Source organism: Pantherophis guttatus, chromosome 3, assembly GCF_059756535.1.
Source record: "Pantherophis guttatus breed Tessera chromosome 3, ASM5975653v1, whole genome shotgun sequence".
NCBI lineage: Eukaryota > Metazoa > Chordata > Lepidosauria > Squamata > Colubridae > Pantherophis > Pantherophis guttatus.
Window position 1 is genome coordinate 133,920,289 of NC_142065.1, and position 17,305 is coordinate 133,937,593.

Genomic DNA, 17,305 nt, shown 5'->3' on the forward strand with positions numbered 1-17,305 from the left:
AAATAAGGACCCAGATTGTTGGGGGCAATATGCTGACTCTGTAAACCACTTAGAGAGGGCTGTAAAGCACTGTGAAGCCATATATAAGTCTAAGTGCTATTGCTATTGCTATAATTAAGACCAATAAGGCTGTCTAATGATGTCAAGTTCTGTTAAACCAAGAATTAAAAAAAAATAAGTAATACTCATATTATGATTCATGCTATTCTTACGCAGATATTTCTAAGGTTTAATTCATATTTCCGAAAAGGGAAGTCATGACTGAAACCTGTTTAGGGACCCTAATTATATTATTTCATTGTTTCTTATGACCAGAACTATTAATGAGCATCAGAATAATAAATGGGGAGAAATGAAGAAGGTGGGGGTTTTTTTCTGCTGTAGAAAACAAATGTGAAATACATTATTTTATATGTACAATTTCACCAATTTACTAGATTGATAAAAATAAAAAACAAAACAAAAGGAAGAACAAAAATATAGCCAGCATATCACTTGAGATGGTCAAATAATCCCCTCTATCAAATGCCACACAACAGCTTTCCTCTGATTAAGAGGAACCTTGTACAATAAGCGCACCAACTAATTAGGCAACACATATGTCTATGCATACTTCTGTATCTCATTTTTTAATTCTTGGGGGAAAAAAAGAATAACATTTGATAAACATTTTAAATATTCATTATTTCAGTTTAAGACTGGATCTTACAACTTCAATTGGAATACTAGCTTTTTCAAAAATTTTCTCTCTGAAATGTAAGCATAAGAAAGACGTTGTCCTATCAGACAGTTTGTTTTCTTGGTTTTTTTTTTTAAAAAACATGAAACAAAACAACCCCTCCCAAAACAAACCTGACATTTACCTCAACAAGTTTCAGCCACTGACAGATTCTACTCTCTCTTCTACACTGTATGTTTTAAAAGAATCAGCAGTCAGCAGGTGTCTTTTGTGTCTCCAGATAAAAGTTAATGTCCTTTCTTTTATCCTGTTTTTCCTTAATTCTGTTGCTGCGGTTATTTCCACTTTACTGGTAAGAGTTTCAATAGGCACTTCAGTGGAATTAAGAAAAATCTACCACTCTTCCACCACAATGCCGGAAAGCTATACTTTCTGTTTGATGTATCGATAAATTGTAGCTAATAGGCCCAAGACAATCTCAGTGTGACTTCAAAGTAATAAAGTTAAAAAAATTAAATTAAATTAACCCAGCCACCACCATCAAAACAACAACAACAATAACAAAAAAAATAGTCAAAGAACATTCTTTCCCTCAAAAATAGTAAACCAAGATCCGTGGTATGATAAATAAAGGAACTTGCTGAAAACAGCTTTTGTCTCTTATAATCAATGAAACTTGTTCTATAAAGCTTGGTTTTTTTGTGTGTAAAACTAGTGGGTTTACTTTTCCTTCATGGTCCTCCTCCACCTCCAGCTAAGTGACTTTATCTGGATTATAACTTTCTTCTTCTCCAAACATCTCTGCTAAGACTTTAAAGCGTGGTCCCCAGTCACTCAAATAGTCATAATCCTGATCTGCTTCTGTTGCAACAGAATCTATAGAGCTGAGAGATTCAGCTACAGATCCATTTCCTTCGTAAGCATAAGTTGCTAGTGAATCATAAGGGGGAGCTAATGGATCTCCGTCATTTTCTCTCAGCCTTTGATTTATGAAATCTCTAATATTTGTGTTGTCCTCTGTGGGTGGTTTTGAGCGAGGCAAGCGGAGAGCATCTGGCTTAATATCCCTGCGTATTTTGTTATCTTCGATTCCTTTGGGATTCCTTAAAGCCCCAATGTCAAAGGCCTGAGTGTCTTCTTCACCCCCTCCTTCATCATCATAATGAATGACATTGTCTCGAACATCTTCCTTTGAGGTCATTAGGGTGTCTTTTTTCTTCTGCCGTCTCAAGGCCACATAAAGAACCACAATAACTAAGACAAGAGAGAAAACCAGAAGTCAATTAGGGAAAGAAGTGGCTTTTATCAGTCAACTTCACATTACTTTCTATGATCTAAGATCTGACTGCTCCAGTTCTAAATATTTTTCGATCTATGGTACCAGGATGGGAAACAGTCTCACTGCTAATGCTATCTGAAAAACGCACCTCTATTTTGCACCTTACACACACACACACACACACACACACACACACACACACCACAAAGTGTGTCGGGGGGGGGGTATTCCTGCTGTTTTTAATGTGTTGGAAGAAATTCTCATAAGGATCTGAATTAGTGTAGTAGAAGGTCACTGCTTTTCTTTAGGAGACAAAAAGCTTTACTGCTATTTTGGGTCTCAGAAACTTTGTAATAAACATTAACAGCCAAGAGACATTTTCTCAAAGGAAATAGTTTTATGCTTAGCCAATAAAATGGCATAAATTAATGAGCTGCTTGCTCTGTTACTTTGAGCAAACCCATTAGAGAAAGAGCAGAATCCACAATGGAGGAACCACCATGAACTCAATCCAGTGGATTCCCTCTCCAGAGTGAAATGTTGAAGGAATATTTAAATTTTGAGGGAAATTTTTTCTTTTTTCCTATTCATGCAAACTGAGGCCCAATTAATTATGCCACTTCAAGACAAGAAGTGTTCTTGATTCTTTTCTGGAACATGTGATGGGAATATGTGGAGTAGGTATAGAATCTTTTAGCTTTGCTGTATTTCTGACATACATATGGGATACTTCTTTGATGTTCTGTCTTCACTATCAGAGAAGTAATACTGGAGATTTCTCCATCAAGCACTGAAGGAGACTAACAGACCCTTGCCTAATTTAGTGTTAGACTCTTGTACAGTCTCTTAAACAGAGACTTTTTTGTTTCAATAGCCGTTGCAGAATCTTTTAAACTTTCTTTAAACATTTGCATTACCTATACCTAAAAGACTGGATAAGAGGTTGGAAAACTGAGAAGGCTTACTAGACCATATCATCTTACAAAGTCATAATGATCCCTATGAATTATGGTTTATTAGAGGGCAAGTGCCATGGATTTTAAAGAGGCTTGTTTTCAGGCAAGAACGACAGCACTGGCTAATAGATCAGCTGTCATATACACAAGCAAGCAATGACATTGCCAAAGATATTACCAAACTTTCCACCATCAGTTCTAAAATATCCAGATTTCTTTCCTGTATCCTGCACAAAGCTTCAGACCATCTGTACAAAAGCAATGAATGGAAGGTGAGTGTTTGCATTATCTCCTGCGTGAAGAAATGACCCCCCTCAGCTTCTCTGAAATTTCCCTGTCCTTCCTTCCTAATATTTCACCTCCATTTTTTAAATTAAATACATCTCCTTGACTCTTCTCTATGTGTGAAGGTCAGAATAATCATCATCAGATGGACCTAGTGAGTGCATCCAAAATACTACTCATCAATGCTTATGTGATTATTGACCACATTTAACTAATGCCATTTTTTTTAGAAATTATATAAAATAGTATACACTTGAGTATAGACTTAAAAAGAAATTAGTGTAGAACTCAAAAGAAAAACTCTAACAAAAGAAGAAAATGCTAGCCCAACTACTTAAAGGTTGCCCAGATTATTTTAGCTCACTATTATAGCCCTATTTCAATGTTATCTTATATTTTATACAATCTTACATATTATAATAAAAAAGGAGGAAAGGGAATTTGTTCAGGGTAAATGTGTGTCTTTTCTTGATGATAGATGTTTATTTAAATTAAAATTTAAGGACTCATCAAGGAAGATGAGTCTTCATCATTCAATGTGGTTATCATATGTGTAGGATTCATCTTTACAATGTTTCAATAAGATTTGAAAATGCTTATTGAATTTCCTATTGCGATATTCCCAAATTTCAAAGTAGGGCTACATTCAAACCACTGATCAGGGCTTTGCTTGATGAAATTACTGACCACAATTGGAAATGGGTGAAAAGCAGTAGTTTGTATCCAGCTAACCTTTTCATTTGGCCCAACTGGCAGTTATTCCATTTGGGGGGGGGGGAAAGTCTCCAAATATCTATGGTAACACATTTTACTTTATGCAAATAGGTGAGTACTAACCTAGGAGTATAATAATACACAACAGGATTGCAATCAATGCTCCCGTGCTGAGTCCAACAGGCAAGAATATTGCTTCAGCATTACATGAGAGGACGGAGCCATCAGAGTCACATCTGCAAACTCGGATTGTCATTGTGTTTGTACTGCTTTGTTTGGGGTAGCTACTATCTTCAATGACAATTGGAAGGAGATAGAACTCTTGCTGTCGACGGCTGTAACCACTTCTGCCAGCTACAATTCCTGCTGTGTTGTCTGAAAAACAGGATTGAGTTACTGTTCTCATTATCATCATGGCTCAGAAATGGCACTGAGCACAATTTCTTGTGAAAATGCAGGAAATAAATAAATAAAAGCTCTGGAAAATGGCCTAAAACATTATGGCTCACATGTAATTGTCAGCAATGCAGTAGCCTTGCCTTTTCTCTATTTCACTAACCTCCAGCATCACACAACAAATAAGGTGATTTATCCTGGGCCAAATTATTCTTGTGGTCTTGTGCTAAATAAAAGGGGGGGGGTAGTTGAATGGTTCCCCCTTCCCAGAAACTTTAATAGGGATGTTGTTTTATTATTATTTTATTGCAAAGCGCTGAAAGGTACAATTCATGTCAATTTTTTAATATTCATCTTCTCATTATTTTGTTGCCTTCCTCAGCATCCCAATTTGAAAGGCTCACAATGAAGATTTTCCACATGACATTTCCTTAGAAATATAAGTGACATGTGGAAAACCTTGGATGGTACAGAATAATCTAAAGAATAATCTAAAGCAGAGGTCCCCAGCCCCTGGTCCATGGACTAGAACTGGTCTACGGTATGCCAGCAACTCAGCAACGGGATGCAGGTAGCATGCAAAACCATGCCCCCCCAGTCCATGGAAAAAACGTTCTCCATGGAATCGGTCCATGGTGCCCAAAAGGTTTGGGGCCACTGCTCTAAAATCTTCCTTTGCCTTCTCTCTCTTTCTCTTTAAAGAAATACATTTCCTTTCCAGTAAAATGAAGGAAAATGGTTAACAAAAAATAACAAAGATATTTTTGGCCTAGAACTAGATGTCATGTTAAGAGGTTGCAAGTTTCTTTCTCTATGAGCAACAACTAAATAAGGTGGAAATTTGCCCTGGGAGACCTTCATGTCATACATTTTACATTATTAAACATTAAAGGGGAGGGAAAGAAGAGGAGGAGATTCAGAGCTGATGTCAATCTCATCTGTGTTTTAACAGGAGTCCTCCACTGTATCATTATCCAAAGTGTCGCATTGAAACAAGACAGAAAATAATGCAACTATCCCGTTCTTCCCCAGGCAAATAACAATTATTGTAACTCTTGCTATACAATCCATCTCAGTTTGACAGCAAGCTTGTCAGAGAATAGTAAAAATAAGAAAAGCCAAACTACCACAAGAAGGAAGAATGCCACCTTTTTCCTGTTTCTTGTTTCCTCACCCTACCAAGTCTGCTTTTCAAATGATTTCCACTTAGTGCTTTATAGGGAATAAAAAAATAATGGCTTCTTTCTTTATTTGGTTAATTTCCACTGGAGGCACATTTTTCAAAAGGTATAAGATTTCCCCCATCCATGTAAAGTTATTTAAGAAAATTCTCACAAGTAACTTGACTTGACATGCTACAGGCCATTAGTGCATTGTGATTTTCATATAGCATTTTTCAGTACATAAATACTGTACCTATTTTTTTCAATGAGTAATGTATATACCAGTGATGACGAACCTTTTCAGCACCAAGTACCTAAACTGGAACATGTGCGCGCTTGGGTTGCAAAGCGCCGGAAACTCAAAAACCAGCTGGTCAGGGCACATGCATGCGCTGGCCACCTGGTCTTTGGGTTTTTGGCATGTGCATGTGCTCCAGCCAACTGGTCTTCATGTGCCAGAAATGCCGCATGAAGACCAGCAGATTTCCAGCACTCCATCGCGCGCAAAGACCAGCATGCGCATGCTGGAAACCCAAGAACCAGAAGAGCAGCTGGCGATGGCGCGTGTGCCCACAGAGAGGGCTCTGTGTGCCATCTCTGGCATGCATGCATGCATCATAGGCAAACCTATGGCACTTTTAGTAAATTAATTGTTTGAAATAAGAAATATAGAAATGAAAAGATTCTTCATTAATTAAGAAAGTGTAAGCCAGTAAGCACATACAAAAGGATAAATCAAATTAATTTATCAATACACATTAAATATCACAAATCTGGTTAAAATTAAGAAAGCTATTTGAGAATTCAAGGTCAGGTTTGTGAGTAATTCATCTGTCTCCTCATATGTGTCCTCATATTCCTTGCTGCCATTTCTTCTCTAGGGAACAGAAACACAGAATACTTGGGGTTGCATTGTAGTGGGCTTAGAGATAACAATGGTATAATTAAAACCATTAAAAAATAAAATAACTTTCTTGGTAAAAATAATAATAATAAAAGAATCACAGAGAAGCAAACTGAAATTTTTGTAGCATCCACCACAAAAATTGGTGGTTGAGGGTTGAGAGATAAAAAAGAAAGAACAGATTGAAAATATACTAATTTCTATTAAATTCATTTCTTAATTTCCCATGGCTTTTTCCAGCAAATTCTTCATTCTAAATCAAATTGTTTTTTCTTCCACTTCAGCTATACTCAGAACCCAGGAAAGCTAGAATTGATGCAGGCTTCTGGCAAAGCCTGTCTGCTTTTTTACAGAATTAGTAGTGAAAGGGTTAGATAAACAACAATTGTTCCTCCTTGTAACTACTGTTACAAGACTGTTTCCTCTGTATAGTATATTCTAATTGGACCCAGCTTGCGATGTCAGGATCTGACCTATCCTCTAATCCAGTGTTTCTCAACCTAAGCACATTTAAGATATGTGGGTATCAACTCCCAGAGTTCTATAGCCAACAGCTTGAGAAACAGTGCTCTAATCCCAATGGATAATTGGGATAATAAACATTGTCTGTGTTTCCTTTTTCTGATTCTGGATTCAAGATGTATACACACCCCGAAGAGGTGATATAATGCTATTTGCATCATTTTGATGAAAGCAGGAAGCTTCAATAGACACCCATACTCTGTGGGCAATTTCTGCCATTGTCACTATCATTCTTTCATGATCATCCCAACTTTCTTCTCACTGTATCCTATGTCCATTTTTGTTGCTATATCAATTGAAACCAAAGGTTCAAGAATCAGGGGTATTCAGAAAACTCACAATTCTAAAATAATTATTGGTATTATGTTTAAACTTACTAGTTTTATTGCCTAGAATGACTAGAAGAGAAAAAATGAGCTGTCTGGTTCTTTTACAGTACTGTGGATGGGGCCTTTGAGGTAAACCAGATAGGTCAGCCCTTTGTGGTAAACCTTTGAGGTAAACCAGACTAGAAACCAAAGTTATGAATGATAATACTAATTTTATTATAAGGTTACCATAACAGAATTTTTCCAGTCTGAGTGTGCCTTTTCCCTCCCTCCATCTTTAAGAGAATTATGGGAGAGTAAAGCCTAATAAGATCTTCCTCAAATAATATTTCTGCCTGAGACCCAAATTTTGCTTATCTAACTATTGTCTTGGTTGCAGCTCTTCCTCCTGCTTCTCAAGGTTATTCCTGCAGCCTAATCCACTGTGGAACATTCAAGGGAATTGCCAAAATTGTCCTTCTTCCTGAAAAAGATTCTTCTCATACCCAACAGTGCATCATACATATTATATTAGCCTGCAGCTTCTCATAGTATAGGGAAAATCATTTCTGTAACCCAACTGCTAACTTTAGAAATGCTGACTAGAACTGAAGTCATCCTGCAAAGCATTTCATTTATATAAAACAACTCTTTATTTTTGCTCAGCATCTAAGAAACAATTACACTTTGAAATAATTCACCTTCACATATCTAAATAAAAAACAGTAGGCAAAGGACTGACAGAACAAACTAGTTCCATAATTGAAGTATAAACCATCTTACTTGTGAAATCGTGGACTGTGAAATTTGGCTTTGTAGTAACTTCAGGAGACAGTCGAAAAGAGAATTTTTGCCCAGCAGGAGACAAATCCTTGTCTGCTGCACCAATAACCTGAATTACCTAAACCCACAATGGAATAAAAAAAAATTGTATGAAAATAAAACAAGATCTTGATTTGATAGTTAGATAATGCAATAGAAGTAGAGAATGAGATATTAACCCTAAGCTGAAATGTGGTTATCTTAACGAGCTGGGCAAGACCAGCCGATGTAGCCTAACATTATAATATTTATTAAGCAGATGTACATGCATGGCTGTCCATCTCAAAGAACATTACTCTGTAATATGATCCATCTCTAGCAATAAGTTGCATGTGACTGTTCCCTAGAATTAAGGAGAAATTTCCTGACAGGATAATTAATCAGTGGAATGACTTGCCTCCAGAAGTTGTGGGTGCTCCAACACTGGAAGCTTTTAAGAAGAAATTGGGGAACCATTTGTCTGAAATGGTGTAGGGTTTCCTGCCTCAGCAAGGGGTTGGAGTAAAAGACCTCCATGGTCCCTTCTAACTCTGTTATTCTGTTATTCTATTGTTCTTCCTTTATAGAGAGATATCACTTAGGAGAAAGAATTCCTGAAGATGTTAACACTTGGCTGGAGCATGGTTAGATGGCATTACATTCATCTTCTGAGGTTGAATGTCCGTCATCTCTTATAACATTTGTGAATGCTTTTGTAGTAAAACTTGTAGGCTTCCAAGTCATTAGTGATGTGATAAAAGATTATCCTGTTCCTTCAATTCTCAGAGAGAGAGGGGATGGCATGAATATCAGCCTTCTTCGTTCAGGCCTGGCAATGTTCCATTCTGATACCAATCTTTTTATTGTTTTGGACATTTGTTGTTGCACATCTACTGTATGTTCTAAGCATTTCACAGGAACAAATATCATAAAAAGGACAAATCCCATACAGTTTCCAGAAACAGATCTTTAAAAATAATGTATGGTCTATACAGAGGAGAGTATCTTGTGTCCTTTGGGCAACAGTTTTGTACAAGAAAAAACTATTAGAACCTATGGGATTTGGAACACTACATTTGATTTCACACAGCTTGTAAAACAGGACTGAATTACGGACTATAACAGGCTAAAATGTGTTGTCTTTATTATCATGAGTATATTTCAGCCTATCATTCTTCCTAACCTGACAAGGCAACTATATTTTTATAGGTTTGGTTCTAAGGTAAACAGCTTATACTCACACAAACTAGGTTCAGGGTTGTTTGAAGACTCATTGTATAGTAGCTGAATATATCTTTTGAAGACCACTGTTAATTTGCTGAACAATGAATGCATTTTCCATTAAAATTCAAAAAAATAACCTGATACGACTTGGAAGGACTTTGATCCCCATGCAAAAAAGTAATTTATATTATTGTGTAAAGGTAATTGACACAACCTATTTGTTTCTAATGTATTCTTTGATGGGCTATCATATATGATTGGAGGTATCTTTGACTTGGTAGGTCAAACATGTATGCACTGCACATCTGATGAAAAATATAAATCATGACCTGGATGACTGAGAATCTACACATACATTTAGAACTTTCAGACTGTCTGTATTATCACTCATTGCATTTTTGGTCTGTTGTGGGACCTGGGGTATCTTTTATAAGAGCTTCAGTCTTTCTTTGCTGAATTTTGAGGTCCTATTACATTAAACTACAACCTGAAATTCTTGGGTTGACTTTCATCACTTATGATATTCAGCTCTAGCTCACCTTTTCTGTGAAAGCTTGTTGTCTGGATGTAATAATGGATTAGTTCTGAACAGTGGTGGAATTCAAATGTTTTTACTACCGATTCTGTGGGCGTGACTTGGTGGGTGTGGTGTGGCTTGGTAGGCGTGGCTTGGTGGGTGCGGCAGGGGAAGGATACTGCAAAAATCTCCATTCCCACCCCACTCCAGGGGAAGGATACTGCAAAATCCCCATTCCCACCCCACTCTGGGGCCAACCAGAAGTGGTACTTGCCGGTTCTCTGAGCTACTGAAAATTTCTGTTACCAGTTCTCCAGAAACTGCCAGAACCTGCTGAAGAAGCACCCCTGGTTCTGAATAAATAATCTGAGGCTCCAAAGTCAAATAAAGTTAGTTTCATCTGGAGTTAGGCCACTTGGTGATCTTAGATATACAGTAGCCTAACCTGGTTCAGATTTTACTGTTTCTGAATTATAAAGATAGGAGTGCTTTTGACAAAATATTACATAACTAATTGTCTACTATAACCACAGCTGATTAGGTATTTAAACCTCCTCTTGGCAAGAGAGATATATTCACAGATCTGCTGGGTCTTAATTAGCTTTTTTTTTTAAGAGCACTTTAACATTTCTATATAGATTTATCAGCTACTGCATATCATAGTGGTTAGAATGACACTGGCATGTGGTTTATAGACATCAGTTTTGAAAGATTTATATTTGTTTCTGAACTCAATGTAATATCCTATTATTTTATCCACAAGGCCTCAAATATTATTCAGCCAGGATATCTGAATGTTTTTTTTTCTTTTTTCTCTAGACTGCCCATAATTTGCAGTCTTCATCAAGGATATTATCTTTAGCAATCTCTATTAAGAGAACCTAATCAGCTGTATACACAAAAGGCAACTTATTCTGCACTAGCTTCTGGATTATGGATTTCCCTGCAAGGAGCATACGAAACTAAACATAAAACTGAGTCAAAATAAAAATTGAAGCATTGTTTCACTGGCCTTCAATGGATTTTTGCATTGCTTTTGTTGCTCCCAGTTCTACTGGGAAATTATTATGTGAACATAGATAAACAATTATACAACTACCCTCCGCTGTCAGTATGCAATATAGGTTTAAATAAACTAACCTGTTTTTTAGAGTTGTGGCAAATCAGTAGTAGTCAACTTTTTTAGAAAATGTGAGAGCACGTTTTCAAATTTTGAGAGCACATTCTAAAATTTTCACATGAAATTGCATAATATCTTTTGCGCATGGGCAAACTATCCATTTGCCAAGAGAAACTAGTCAGACCATATACAAATTCATTTTTTTTTTATCACTGGACAATATACTTCCAAACAAATTACTTGCCTGTAAGAACCAATGATTAATAAGCATATAAATAAAACAGTAAATTATAGAATTTCAAGTAGGCTTTCTTAAGTCAGTTTTTATAGTTTGTTAACCATTATACTGTTTATGATTATATCCACACATAATAGACTGCACATCTAATATTAAAAAAAAGAATACTATACCTGTCCCAGTCGTGCATTTTCACACACATAAGATTCATAGGGTACTGTAATTTCTGGAGGAAATTCATTGACATCCAAGACATTTATGATGACATTAACTTTGCTGGTCAAGAGTGGATTGCCTATTAGGAAAATAATTTGAAAAGGGGCCATGAAATATTGGTACTATCCTAGGCAATATTACATTGCACGCAGCAATGAAAAATGGAAGTGCTCATCTTTTTTGATATGTCCTTTTAGACTGATTTGGTAAATCTCTCATACAAAATGGACTGTGCCTGGTAGTGATATAATGACTGCACAGAAAACTTAGATAGATAATTTATCATATTTATTAGAAAGCACTTATCATGTTTTTGTTCTGCAGGAACTGAATAAACATTTACAGTGTATAATTCATGCAGGAATTGTATTCTTCCTTGTATAGAGTACAATAAATAACCAAGGATCTAGGATTAAGCAACCATATACATACAGCACCTAAGCAAACTACCATCACATTTTGTAGATAATATACCAATGAATGGTAAACAGTTTTCCACAAAGAGGAAACTCATCATATGCCTATCATATATTCTGAAGGCAATTCAGTTACACATCAGTTTTAAAGTGAATACCTGGAATATATAACTATAATGTTTAAATGATTTTGCTTTAGTTTTTAAAGAGATTGTACTAATCCCAATGACATGACCAAACTCAGAGAACATCAAAACTAAGCAAGAAAACAAGTGCATTTCTTCCACACAACTATTCTGTTGAACAGAGACAAGTGCGGTAAATGAAGCAACCTGGTTGCATTTTAACCAGGATTATTTTGAGCTTGTGAAACCTAAGGAAGTACAGTGGCGCCTTGGTACTCAACTATTTTGAAATTCATCAAATTTGATACTTAATGAATTTTGATATGAACATTTTGTCCCAGTACTCATCATTTTGGGTACTTGACACACAAGCTAGAACTTGTTGGTATTGCCTTTTGACTCACTACATTATTACTTATGGGGAAAAAATGTTTGATACTCATTGTTTTTGGTACTCATCGGGTCTCCCAGAACCAAATAATAATGAGTATTGAGGTAGCACTATAAACAGTATACTCAGAAGCATGAGGTCTTCCATGATTGAGATAAACCCATCCTGCTCCTGGCAGGTGTGTGGTTCTGGTCTTCAGGAAGTGATACATATTAAGAATGTGGGAGCATCATTCTTTCACTAAGTCAGCTTTAGAAATGAAACTAAAGATGTTGTAGATGGTTAAATCAGAGTCTGGAGGCTATTAAGGTTTTGATGGAGAAAAACAAATTTAGATGGGCTGGATGGAGTTTGTATATGTCTACAAACATCAGGGGTGAATACTTGTTTCAGATTTTACTGCAGCAGTATAGTCTGGCTACAAGTTCAGTGTCTCCAGGTGCTTCTACAGGGGTTACAATTAGGTGTAATATGCTGTTAAGGTAAAATGAATTCTGTCAGGGATGCAGAACATATTTTGAGTTGACTACTACAATATACTGCACTGCAATGAGTAAATTGAACCAGGTCAAAAATGAGATGAAATTTTATATACATGTATTTACATAATTTGATTTAAATAAATTCATATGATTCCTTATTTAATAATTTCCCCAGTTTTCTCATTATCAAAGGGCATGCAACTTTGATTTATACAAATCTTGTATAAAAAAATTAGCATATATATATATATATATATATATATATATATATATATATATATATATATATATATATATACTGGAAGCAGAAACTTTACATCGAACTGTAACACCTCCAGATATTTTGGAACTAGATGGAAAATAATAAAAAAAGATTTTGAGAAAAAAAAATATTGATTTTTTTGTTAAGCCTTTGGAGATGCTTGTTGGCAGTTATCAGTCAATAGTAGACTCGTTAAACATTTCTAAGATTTAAATGTTCTTAAATTGAATAGTCAAATTTTATATATATATATATAAAGGAACATAAACAAAAGAGCCTTGGTGGCGCAGCAGACTAAAGTGCTGTTAAGTAACACCAGCTGCCTGCAATTACTGCAAGTTCAAATCTAACCAGGCTCCAGGTTGACTCAGCTTTCCATCCTTTTGAGGTAGGTAAAATGAGGACCTGGTTTGTGGGGGCAATAAGCTGACTTTGTATAAAAAAGAACACTGCTTGGGGCCCCCTGAAAGCCGTACTAAGCAGGTATATACAATAGTATGAAGGCTATTGCTTAACGCATTGTAAACGGCCCTGAGTCTCCGGAGAAGGGCGGCATATAAATCGAACCAATAAACAATAATAAACAATAATAAACAAGAAAGGCAAAGTAGTACACATCCCTAAATTATGAGTGCATATACCTCCCTTTATTGGACAGAAAAATAATATTGTAGTATGATATAGAATTGATTTGATAAAGAGAAGGAAAAATATGCCTGAGATATAGATTTTCTATTAATGTTTATTATCAATGAGATTCAAATAAAAATGAAACCAGAGCCTCCATCAAGGTGTTTTGAACTAGATTTTTGTTTACTTACAGACTCAGGCAAAACATATTCAGAACAACTCCCACTGAAACCAGTGGGTTTTATTAATCATAACCATGATCCATTTCCAGCGTATTTAGTTATGATTAATTTTTGCATGCCATACTTAGAATGTTTAATAAGTAATTACACAAGCTTACAAGGGCACTGAAATAGCTTCGAAAATTGTTCTTGGAAGCCTGCTTGTTTCTGAGTCATCATTGTACTGTAGAGTCACATACCATTCGCCCCCCCTCCCCTTCAACAAGACAAAAAAAAAAGACTATTGAAACTTAATTAAACAGAATAATCAAGGAAGAAAAAAGAGGCCTTTAAAGTTATTAAAATATGACTGGAAACAAACAGCTGGTGACTCATAATGCTGCAATTAAGGGAGATTTCTTTATGCAGAGTGGAAAACAATGGATTAAACCATTAGTGTAAAAGGAAAGCAGTTCACCTAACCCTTGACACATTCTCTCTTCATCATAAAGCCTCCATCTTTCTGTCCATATAATTGTCCACATGGGAGTGGATTCCCTTGTGAAGCAATAGGATTTTTGCAATCCTTGGAGGAACAATTCCTCCATTCATTCTCTAGGGGTTTCTGTTAAGCCAATGATATGTGTCTGAGGGAAAATTAAACCCTTTTATGTATCTCTAGACACATATATTCAAGGTCAAAAAGAACAAGTAAAATGTATTAATGAAGTTGCATGCCCTGATACAAAGCCTACTTTACTTTTCCAAGCTTCCAAGATTGAGCAAAAGAGAAAAAAGAGGGACATCATGTCTTCTTTTAAGAAGCAGACTGAAAGACAGAATCTAAGAGACTTCCAATTAGAGGAAAACAAAGCAGAGATAAAGACATAGATAAAGAGGTTGTCTGTGTTTGCTTCGCTATTTTTAATGCCTCTAGTGAGTAGTAGGATAAAACAGTTGATGCTTGTTGAGTTGCTTCGACAATTATTCTTGGACTAGATTTGTAACTAACAAGCATACCAAACTATCCCTGCCCACTCATTACCTGCAATTGGAACTTCATATGTTATTTTACACTGAAAACCAGAGGCCTTGACTATTCTCAGAGAATGAATAACCTATATACATGGAGTGAGATGGTAAATATGTGGCACTCATCAATCCAAATTATAGACACACTACGGGGCACTGGCAATGAATGAAAGTTCAGACTTCCACTAAAACTAATAGGGACCCTATCGTTTTATGCTCCACAAAAGGAGAAAGAGGAATCATGCCTGCAATTTTAGCTGCTTATTCAATATTCAATATTTATTCAATATTTTCCTCCTTCAGGGCTGAGAACTCTTAAGAATGGAATCATGCTACAGTGAATGAGGCTAATGACTGACAAAAGATATAATTATTTGAAGCTGATTCCTAAAAGATCCCTAGGAGTCTGCCCAAAAATATAGGAAATCTGCCGAATGAAGTGTTACGACATGCTCTATTTCATAAGACAAAAAAACAAAACAAAGACATTTGCCAAATAATTTCATCAAAATGGACAAACAAGATAACAATGACAATTCCCGAAATGACATCTATCCCATTTCTATTGTACTTACTAACTTTACTTGCAATTATTGAAAAATTGTATTGCGCAGTATTCTCTCTATCAAGTAACTCATTTGTGGCAATAGTTCCTTCCATTCCATCTATAGTAAAGTAGCTATCCATATCATTCTTCCAGTCTATGAAGTACCTGCAGATGCAGAAGGTTGAGAGGGAAGGAAATAGAAGAAACAATAGAAGTTGACAGCCTCTAATCATTTATAATAATAGCATTTGGTGCATCTAAATGGCTTTCTTATTCTACTCTCAGAAGTTATTTCTCTACTTTGTAATAAAGAAGCAATGATTGCTTTAACACCATGTCAGAAGGCTAAATGGAAAATAATGAAAGATAGACTTGAGAGAAAAAAATTAACAGGGAATATGTAAACATTTTAATTGTATTTCCAATAAAAGCATTCAGAATTGTGTTCTTGAGTGCAGTTCCAGTCTTTCTCTTCCCCAGAGAGATCATCAAATTTTAGAACATTTTTCTCTCTCTCAATAATTTGGTTACTGCTGCTTCTAAATCCAATTTAAACACTTTTACTGGCTGCCTTTGTTCATGCCTTTTTCCTAATTTAGCAGGAATGTGCCATTTTCCAGTATGCTTCTGCTGTTTGTTGTTTTTGTTATTATTTTGTAGGTTTCCATCTACTTATTTGTTTTATTGATTGGAAGTGATTTTAATAGAATATAAACAAAAGTCACATTGACTACTCTTGCACTTAAATTGAGTTTTCATATTATTACTGTGTTCCCTGAAAATAAGACCCTGTCTTATAATTTTTTGAATCCTGAAATAAGCGCTTAGCCTTATTGCCATGCACTCAAAAGTCTGATTGGGCTTATTATTAGGGGATGTCTTATTTCGGGGAAAACAGGGTAATTATTCACAAATCTGAGGATTGGCATAGACTGTTTCTTTGGAAACGAATTACTGAGTAAACACTTGAAGCAACAAATAAGTCAGTCTAATCTAAAGCACCATGAATACCTAAGATTTTTTATTTGTGATGTGGCAAAGAAATAGATGCACATTCACTATTTTGGGGAGGTATTTTAAATGAGTCATAATAAAGGCTGTCTGAAAAGGCAGGGGATCTCTGCACTGGGCAAACCTGGTAAGAATAGTATTACTATAAAAAGCAGGTATCACAGAAGTTGCTGAAAGATTAATGGCTGATGTTAGCAAAGTACTACTTCTAATGCCATTTGAGTGTAATACAAGGAAAAACAGCAACAACTAAGGATAACAGGGGTGAAAGGCAAACATGCAGAGAATTGTAACATATTACATTACCATTATTTAACATAATACTGTTTAAATCAGGCCCAAGATTAGTAAAGGATAATTCAGGAACAGAGTCAGAATTTATTAACCATTTTTATTAAAGAATAGCTTTTAGTGCTGGAGCAAGTCGTTAAATTTGCGTGCATAGAAAACTACGGCCTACAGTTTACAGACCTTCTCTTAAATAATAATAAAAATAAAATAAATACAGAGTTTTTATAGTTTAATGTATGCCATGTGAATTTTGTTTTTGTTTTGTTCAGTTGGATGATTTACTATTAATCATGAAAATTCAAATGTCTCTTCTGAATCCACTGAAATGTAATCCTAAATAAATGTTCATAGGAGTCAAGCTAATATCAGTGCCAACAAGCAAGTAAATAGATGTGTGCCAATACAAAGTCAAAGGTTATGAAGTGCTGGTGTTGCAGTGATATTATTCAGTGTCCTATTTAAAGAAGGAAATATTTGTAGTCAAGGTACTAAGATTAAATGAAACAATTCCTTGAAAAAGAAATAGAATTTTGTCAACCTGTGAGCTGGGAGCAGGAGTGCTTATAGGGAAGAAGGTCACCAATGTAAAGACAGCACTTGTGATTGCATAACTGACACCTCGCCTTTTTTTTTTT

The 17,305-nt window shown here is 35.6% G+C and overlaps 1 protein-coding gene across 6 annotated transcripts in view; it reads right to left on the reverse strand.

Moving 5' to 3' along the window:
* Nucleotides 1-606: 606 nt before the first annotated feature.
* Nucleotides 607-17,305, reverse strand: part of CDH12 (cadherin 12) — a 769,924-nt gene continuing 753,225 nt past the window's right edge. For all 6 annotated transcript variants that reach the window (XM_034411922.3, XM_034411918.3, XM_034411919.3 and 3 more), the window contains 5 exons: nt 15,397-15,533; nt 11,280-11,401; nt 7,990-8,107; nt 4,037-4,288; nt 607-1,933 (listed from right to left, as the gene is read on the reverse strand). In XM_034411922.3, coding sequence (XP_034267813.1) covers nt 1,434-1,933; nt 4,037-4,288; nt 7,990-8,107; nt 11,280-11,401; nt 15,397-15,533 — 1,129 coding nt within the window. In that variant the 3' untranslated portion in view covers nt 607-1,433. The remainder of the gene's footprint in view (nt 1,934-4,036; nt 4,289-7,989; nt 8,108-11,279; nt 11,402-15,396; nt 15,534-17,305) is intronic.